Source organism: Solenopsis invicta, chromosome 3 (assembly GCF_016802725.1).
Source record: "Solenopsis invicta isolate M01_SB chromosome 3, UNIL_Sinv_3.0, whole genome shotgun sequence".
NCBI classification, from domain to species: domain Eukaryota; kingdom Metazoa; phylum Arthropoda; class Insecta; order Hymenoptera; family Formicidae; genus Solenopsis; species Solenopsis invicta.
In genome coordinates, this window is record NC_052666.1 from 8,940,650 (window position 1) to 8,950,111 (window position 9,462).

General features: G+C 49.8%; 1 protein-coding gene across 1 annotated transcript; it reads left to right on the top strand.

The window, feature by feature from the left end:
• Positions 1-5,993: 5,993 nt before the first annotated feature.
• Positions 5,994-8,669, top strand: LOC105206816. The gene is made up of 2 exons (XM_026139994.1): positions 5,994-7,159; positions 7,331-8,669. The coding sequence occupies exons 1-2, from the start codon at positions 5,994-5,996 to the stop codon at positions 8,667-8,669; spliced, it is 2,505 nt and encodes an 834-aa protein (XP_025995779.1).
• The last annotated feature ends 793 nt before the right edge of the window (positions 8,670-9,462 follow it).

A 9,462-nucleotide genomic window follows, 5' to 3' on the forward strand; every position in this document is an offset into this window, starting at 1 on the left:
GGCTCCGTATTTATACCCTCCAGCCGCCCACGCAGTTGGAACCACGTGTTTACCCCACTTTTCGGCGTGTACCTACGCGTACATGCCCGCGCGATGCTACGCGTGACGTCACGCGACCGGGCGCAAGAGCGAGCGAGATGGAGAACGGAACCGACGTCACGTGGCCGCGCGCGCAGGTGAGCGAGAATACTGACGTCACGTGATCGGGAGTGCGAGTGAAAGAGACGGAACAATATGTTATAATCCGGCATGCGAGCGAGAAAGAGATATAATTTACCTGCGTAATGATGCTATCGTTACAAACAATATCAAATTTTTCACGTAAAACAATATAAAAATGCCACAATTTATTACCGGTACAAAATTTCCAACCAAAAAACTGAAAGTCAAAAAAAAATTAATCATTTGCCTGACATGCTTATATGCTTGCTTCTCACTTCTTCCTCTGTTACAAGTGGTGATCTATTCAAAAATCCATTTATATAATAATCAAAAGTTTTTATTCTTTCATTAAGTTGTTGAATTGCAAAATGTTTTTTTTTTAATATAAAAAAATATAACAAATGACTCATTCCATATCGTAGATAACCTTCTGCCATCTCATGTAACAAAGGGTTTGAAACAAAATTTTCATAAACATGAAATCCTTTAACTTCAGTCTAAATTGAATATTCATTTAAACCAGAATTGGATAGACCATCATGAACATCGTTTAAGTGTCTTTCTGTCCTTCTCAAATTTTCTTTTCGCACGAAGCATACTTTTTCACAATCTTCCTTTCGTATAGTGCAAAAGCGGCAATAATAAGTGGCATTAAAACTCATTGAATAACCTAATATGGTATTGAGTCCAAGATTATCCCCAGTCAATAAATCTTGAGCAAAATATACCTATTGGTAACCCTGTGGCAAATGTAAGACAATACCATGGTCCTGAAGGAAATTGATTTCATTTACTAATATGCGAAACATAGCTGCGTGTTTAAACTGGGCTCTATCAGATGCATGAAACAATAAAGTAACAAAAATTTCATTCAATGTGAAACGATATTCTGGTGGAATGCATGGAATAGTGATATAGGTTCCGCCTATTTTTTGAATCGCTTTATGACTCCGTAAAGGATTATTCAAAGTCATCGTAATAAACGAAAAGAGGGAAAACAATTTTATCAGAAAAATAATCAGTTTTCTTTTTTCTCCATAATTTACCCTGAACAAAATTTGACAATACAGCTGTCTCCTGCATTAAATTTACCATGTAATCATAAACGGTATCAAACACACCTGGAAGATTAAAGAAAGCTTTCAAAATTGTACGAAACGGTAGAAACTGACCATATACGGGAACTATGTCTTTAATGATACGTCCATTAATTCTTTTTTCACTTACAACATTGCCAACAATATATGGCTTAGGTTTAATAAAATAATCTGTTGCCTGTAAAACTTTTATACGGTTATAGTCAAAATTTGTAAATAATTTAAAAAATATATCGAATAAATCAAATATATTTGATAATATATTCTCAACTTTTTGTTGAGATTAAGCTTCATTACACATAGAACATATAGCAGGCTTCAGAAGTGATATAACATTAAAGAATAAAGCAGTTGTATCATCTATTACAATTTGAACATGGCTTCGGGGCAAAATTGGATCTGCGTACAATTTTGCAATATAACGTAACAAGCAGTTATGAAGTTTATTATTGATAGATTCTTTGGAGACTGTTATTTTATTAACAAAATTATTAGAAAAATTAACGTCTTTAATGTCAGAGTTTGAGTCAAATACTTGTAAGTTAGTTTTATTACTTCTATTACTACAAGTTTGATTAAGATTCTTAATGGCACAATTAGCTGGAAATTTATGATAGGATATGAGATGTTTTCGGAATTTTCTCCATGAATCATAATCCGATAAACATTGGGACATTTATATACGGTAATTTCATCAAATTTATGAGCAGTACTTAAATGCAACTGTAAAGCACTGACAGAAGTCAAAGATAAGGTACAATTTTGTCCTATACACTTTATCATTTTCATATTTTTTTATGACCCAAATTATTTACCAATTAATTAAAGCTGAATGTAAAATAAGATTATTTCTTATAATTTAAGAAATATTTTTAATTATACGTTAAAATTTTAAATTATAAGTTTAAGAATGTAAATTAAATGTAATTTTATAATTTTCGTAAATTGCTTTTAACAAAATTGTTAATTTGTTAATTTAATCATCTGTTAACTGCAAATAATCATTTACCAATGTTGCGACAGATGGTACGTGTTCATCCCATTGAGTTTTAAATTGATAAATAGCTTGCTGAAGGAAAAGCCATGGCTGACTACTTTGAAAGGGATAGGACGCATGCAATGTGTGATACACTTTGAAGCACACATCTATTGCACGTAAAGGGCTCTCTATCTTATACAGAAAGTTGTCAGTCTAAACATAGAATTCAGTTATATTCGCTGGATTTTCACCAATGATGGTAGGGAACGGTTGAAGTTGCTTCTTAACAACAAAAAGTTTCTGTTTCATACGTTCCACTTGCACCTCCAAGTCTCGTAAAGCCTAAAGAAGGAAATTTGTGAAATTTTTAATATTTTTATAAATATTTACAAATGTAAATAAAAAATAAATATTTTACAAATATTTTTATAAATATTTTTCAGACCGCTTTTTCTTTTATCTTATAATATTATTAATGTGTTAATGAGGATGTTGAAGTGATTGCTGAATTGTAATATAAAAGCGCTTTCATTCAATTGCAAAAAAGTACAGTATCGAATTTTATATTGTTTGAATCTAATATTACACGCTTTCATTTTTATGTAATTTAAAAGTATTTTTAATTCTGTGTAATTAATACGACGTAAACATAACAGAGAAGTCTATATACATGATTTTGTTAAAAATTTAGTAAAATTTTGAATTTTAATATCCCCATAGACAAAATCTATGTATGTACCTTGATGTGCAACAAGAAACCAGTACTTAAGTCTGCAGCTATAGGACGCCACTTTCCAACATTTGTTGGAGAGAAAAGTGTTGGAATTGCTAGTAGTACTTTCACAGTTTCTTCTAAAAATAAGCTGATTTTTGCAAAACTTCCTATCGATAAAAGGCAGCAAAGCGAAAAATATTTAGATATATTACCTTCAACACTTGCGGATTTTATATTTCTCAAAAGTTTTTTAAATTTGTGAACAATTTTCTCCCAATTAGATTGAAGTTGCATCGAGTTGTAACAAAACGCCCCTCCACCTCGCGCGCACTGCCACTCCGCTCCGTCCACCCGAGCAATACACCGGCAGAACGCCACGTGCACGCACCGAGCTAACCTGCCGTCGCGATCACGCGGCAGCACGCGCGCCGCCCGTGGCGTTCGGCAACGCTCCCACTCCGGGCCAGCCGACCGAACGCACGGATTGGTCCGCCCAACCGTGCGTTCGGATATATAAGCCGGCAGTGGGAACGCCGAGACAGATCTTCCCGGTCCGCCGAATCCGACAGGTCGAGTATCCTCGACCGCACTCCGACTCCCAAGAGGACGAGAATACTCGCCTTATCCTGACTCCCCTCGACGAGCATCCTCGTCGTTCCGGCTAGCCGAGTATCCTCGGCTAATCCTGTCATACCGAATACCGTACACAGCCAATCACGGCGAGCATCCTCGCCGTGCTCCGTAGCCGAGTATCCTCGGCGAATCACCGCCCACGACGAGCATCCTCGTCGAGTCCACAGGCTGGGTATCCCTAGCCAATCCCATCCGTCCTCTCCCTCGGGGAAGAGTCTCTTGTAACCTAAAGCCTCGTCAGGGCATCCGCGTCCTGACGAGAACTTCGACTCTTTTTGCACGAGGCGGCTCGGGCGAGACGCGGAATCGTCGCCGTCGCTCTGATCCCGCGTTCCGCGGCTGCCCGACCACCCCGGACACCGAGTCCGTTTCAAACCACGCGATTTAGTTTAAGTTGGATTTATTTGTATTCTTATGATTTCGTAGTTCTAGTACTTCAGTTCTCCTTATAAGTTAGAATTATTATTTGTCACTCTACCGTTTCATCCGTACTACATATCGCGGTTATTATAGTTCTTGTAATTCAATATTGGCTCTCGCCTAGCGCTCTCGTTATTCCACGCGTCCCCGTGCGCTTATCGTTACCAACGCTCGCAATTCCGACCGCTCAGCGGCAATTGGTCGTCGCGACCGCCGCGAGCCAATCGCGTCCCCGCTTAGGCTGGGTCCATTTGTCACGAGGCGTTAGACGCAATCAGCTATGAGGCTACTTGTAAATATCACATCCAAATAAAGATCTAATATGTTTATTAGCTAAATACCGAGTGCGATTATTATACCGAATCCGACCAATCCGGCGAGCTTATCCGCAACCGTATCCTGACTCCCACCGCACCGTACGAAAATCACCAGCGTTACATGGCGCCCGAACAGGGACCGTTTTGAAACCGATAACCGCACCCGGAAATGAATGCCTCTTGCCGAGTGGACCGCTACCGCGAGACCAGCTCGAGTTGTTAGCTCAAACTTATCAGATAGAGACGACCGGTACACTTGACGAGTTACGATACCGCGTAACCCGTCACTTCCTTACGATGACCAATCCGAACCAGTCCGCTGGTGCACTCGCGCCGGAAACCGCGAACCCGTCCTCACCGGTCACCGGAAACGAGTCCCACTCGCATAGTAAGGTCATGAATCAGATACGCAAATGGGGTTGCCACTTCGACGGTCGCGACCCTCTGTCGTTCTTAGAGCGCGTAACAGAACTGCAAGAAGAATATCAATACACCGACAGCCAGATGAAGGCCGGATTGCCAGAATTATTGAAGGGGAATGCTCTAGCGTGTTATCGAAATGAGCGAGAATCCTGGGAAACATGGACCGACTTTACCAGCGCCCTGCGACGGCACTACCTACCGCGGCGATACCAAGCCAAACTAATGCGCGAAATACAAGAGCGCCGACAACAACCCAACGAGGCTTACGCCAAGTACGCGACCGCCCTACTTACGATGATGCGGCGCGCCGGGGGTTTTACCCAGGCAGAAAAGGTAGACCGCCTGTACGAAAACCTGCGGGCAGAATACAAATTGTACGTGCGCATGAGCGACGCTACGGACCTGGCCGACTTGGCCGACCAGGCTGCCGAATTCGAAGATATCTCCAGGGCCCGGGAGAGTGAGGCCCGTACCGAAAGGAAAAAAGCCAACACCGCTACACCCGCCGACATCCCGCCCTACGACCGCGCAACCGCCTGCTGGCGCTGTAAGCAGCGCGGACACAGCCGTTTCGAATGCAGGAGACCCGCGCGCAAATTTTGCTCGCAGTGCGGGAAGGACGGCGTTCTCACGAAGGACTGTCATCCTCGGGCGGGAAACGCCGCACCGGCCGGGGATACAACCGCTCCTCGGCCCGAGTCCACATAAAATACACACCACGACCTCACGTACCGGTCCGCCTGGGACGACACCGGATTTCTGCGTTGCTAGACACCGGGGCCGAAGTATCCATCATCAACCGACAGGTAGCCAGGTACGCCAAAGAAATGCGGATATGGCCGCAGGAACGAGAGGAGGCAATCCACCTGGCCGACGGCACCACTGCCACCACGCCCGGCCGCGTCAAACTCCGCCTCCGAATCGCCGGCCGTCACTTCGAACACACTTTCCAGATCCTTCCATCCTTAGACAGCCCGATGCTCATCGGTACCGACCTATGGGCCCGACTACAGATCACCATACCCCCGCCACCTCTCCAGCTCCGAAAAACGCCACCCACGGCGTACTCAGTGACCCCCGGCATGGTAAAGCGAACCGCACAAGAGGAGCAAGAGCTCCAAGCCTTCCTGGCCGCGGAGTTGGCCAAGTTCGAGGAGGTGCGAGGGCCGACCGACCAGGCCAGCCACCAGATCCGGCTGAAAACAAACGTACCGAACAAACAACGGTACTGACCGCGCAACCCGGCGATGCAAAACATCATCGATGAGGAGGTCCGCAAGATGGAAGAAGCCGGTATTATCGAGCCATCAACCAGCGCATGGAGCTCCCCGGTGGTCATAGTGCGAAAAAAGGACGGAAAACACCGTTTTTGTATTGACTTCCGGAAGGTAAACGAAGTCACCGAGCGAGATGCGTACCCACTACCGCAAATCCCCGCCACACTGGACAAGCTGCGCGGGGGCCGATACCTCACTACGCTCGACCTACAGCAAGGATATTGGCAGATTCCACTCACGCCCGATAGCCGGCCAATCACCGCATTCACCGTTCTGGGCCGGGGCCTAATGCAGTTCACCGTCATGCCTTTCGGACTGCATTCGGCTCCGGCGACGTTCCAACGTTTGCTCGACCGAATACTGGGCCCCGAATTAGAACCTCACGTGTTCGTCTATTTGGACGACATCATCGTGACCAGCGCAACATTATCCGACCATCTGCAGCACCTGCAGGAAGTTTTTCGGCGACTACGCCAAGCCAAGCTCCGGTTAAATCCGGAGAAATGCCAGTTCTGTCTCAACGAACTTAAATACCTGGGCCACATCGTGGATGGCCAGGGAATCCGCACCGACCCCGACAAGGTTCGCGCCGTCGCACAGTGGCCCACCCCGACAAACGTACGACAAGTCCGACAATTCGTGGGACTCACGTCATGGTACCGCTGCTTCACACCTAGCTTTTCCGAGACCGCCGCACCACTCACCCGCCTCACGCGAAAGAACGCCCGATGGACGTGGGGACCCGACGAGGAGGCCGCTTTTCGCGAGCTCAAGCGCGCACTAACCTCCGCACTCACCCTCGCGTGCCCAGATTTCTCGCGCCGGTTCGTCCTCCATACAGACGCCAGCACGTACGGTCTTGGCGCCGTCTTCTCGCAGCATTTTGACGAGGGGGAGCGCGTCATCGCGTACGCCAGCCAATCGCTCAACGGCGCAGAGAAGAACTACAGTGCCACCGAGCTCGAGTGCCTGGCCGTGGTGTGGGGCATCCGGCATATGCGCGGTTACCTGGAGGGATACGAATTTACGGTCGTCACTGACCACCAGGCCCTCCAGTGGCTGCGTCGCCTGGATTCCCCCACCGGCCGACTCGGCCGATGGGCACTCGAGCTCCAACAGTACACCTTCGACGTCCGGTATCGCGCGGGAAAGCTGAACCGGGTCGCCGACGCGCTGTCCAGGTTACCGGCCGTGTGCAGTAACCAAGCGCACCCCACGTGCCCGTGGTACCGCCGCCAGCTCCTCCGCGTACGGGCGCGGCCAAGGGACTTTGCGGACTATGAAATCCGTAACGGTCGATTATAAAGCCGCATACTCCATTCGACCAACTTTAAGGACGAACCCGCCGAGACACAATGGAAGCGATGCATACCTCGCGACGAAAGAGGGGCCGTGCTGACACGGGTACACGACAACCCTGCCGCCGGACATCTCGGCATCGCTAAAACCATTGCCCGAGCCGCGCAATATTACTATTGGCCGGGGATGTTCTCCGATATCGCGCGTCACGTACGGGCGTGCGCCAATTGCCAGGCGCACAAGAGTGCCCAGGTCCGACCGGCCGGACTGATGCACGCAACCCACGTGGAAATGCTTTGGGAACAGGTCACCACCGACCTAGTAGGACCTCTCCCGCGGTCCACCAACGGAGCCGCTTGGCTACTGGTGTTGCAAGACCGCTTCACCAAGTGGGTGGAGTTGGTGCCGCTGCGACGAGCAACCGCTACCGCCATCGCCCAGAACATTACGGACTGCGTCGTCTATCGCCACGGTTGCCCCGAGACCCTGATCTCCGACAACGGGACGCAGTTCGTGGCGGGGCACGTGCGCGAACGACTGCGCGACCTAGGCATCCGCCACCAGACGGCTCCAGTACACGCTCCTCACTGCAACCCCGTCGAGCGGACCAACAAGAAGGTCAAAACAATGATCGCACAATTCGTCGGCCGGGATCACCGCCGCTGGGATCAGCACATCCCGGCACTGCAATTTGCATATAATACCGCCGTCCACGATGCCACCGGCTACACGCCCGCTTACCTGAACTACGGGCGGGAACTCGAGGCGCCACCACGGGACCCAGACGCGAGACACGCGCCGACAACCGCTCCAGCCGCCAACCAGCGACGACTCCAGGAGGCATACGAGGTGGTCCGAACGAACCTCGCCCGGGCCTTCAACCGCCAGGAACGGTATTATAATTTAAGGAGACGTGCATGGAAACCCGCCATAGGGGACATAGTCTGGAAAAAAGACCATCCTCTCTCGAACAAGGGCAAAGCCTTCAATTCAAAGTTAGCACCCAAATACGTCGGACCGTTGGAGGTCCGAAAAATCCATTCTCCAGTCATCGTCGATCTACGGGACAAACGTGGCAAGTGGCACCGACACGTGCATGTGCAGGACCTTAAGCCTGGTCCCCGGTACGAACGCACCCGAGGAGCGGACGACGCAGAGACGGACCTTGGGGAAGCAGCCGACGCGGAAGCAGACGACGCGACCGCAGACGACACCGAGGTAGACGCCATGATGGACGATGGCGGGACCGATGAATCCGGAGCAGACGACGCCGACGATGATGATGCAGGAACGTACGACGACCCGGCCAGCAACGGGGCTCGTGCCGATCACGCCCGGACGGCGTGACTGCCTGAAGGGAAGGAGCTACCTCCCCCAATCCAGAACGATATATAAAGGGGGTCACCGCAACCAGGAACCTGCAGAAAGACCGAATCCACCATGGAATCCGACCTGCACGCACTCCTGACGATGCCGAACAACGACGCCGAATTCGAGGTCCTGTGGGAGAAGATGATGAGGACCTCACCGAAACCGGCCAACCTGTTCTCATCACCACCGCACCGACGAGCAAGCCCGGCCGCGGACACTACCAGGAAGCCGGAGCATCCGGTACCCGACACCGCCACGGATGCATCGACAAACTCCGGCCGCCAACAGAGCCTACCCGTCCTCCCGAGGACGCCACCTCCCGCCACACCAAAAGACGCACGGCCGGTCCGCGCCATCCGCGCGCCGCCTCAGGAGCTGGTGCGAAAGGCGAAGCCGGCAAAGTACTCCGTCACGCCGTCGACAACCGGGAAAAGAGAGCCGCCAATCGTCGGGGTCCGGGTACAGAGGTCCTCTGCAGTCAACGCCAGGAAACTCGCTGCACTACTAGCCGATCCACCGACGCCGACCAGACGAGGCAAGCGCCAAGCGACAACGGATGGCGAAAGCCAGCGGGAACAGGCCCGGAACCGCCTGATCACACTCTTCGGCGATGCTCTGTCGGACCTCGATGACGAGATACGACCAAACGAGGGGCCAATGGGCATGACCCGAAAACCGGACCAGCAGACGAAACCTCCGCCGCACCGCCACCGGCAAGGATCACCGCCACGGTCACAACCGACGCCACCGCAATCACATCCGACGTCAG

Bases quoted from the DNA above. Each gene is read 5' to 3' on its own strand.
- LOC105206816 (XM_026139994.1), top strand. From the start codon at position 5,994: ATGCAAAACATCATCGATGAGGAGGTCCGCAAGATGGAAGAAGCCGGT. The intron at 7,160-7,330 runs GTATCGCGCGGG...TCGATTATAAAG, and splicing joins CAGTACACCTTCGACGTCCG to CCGCATACTCCATTCGACCA.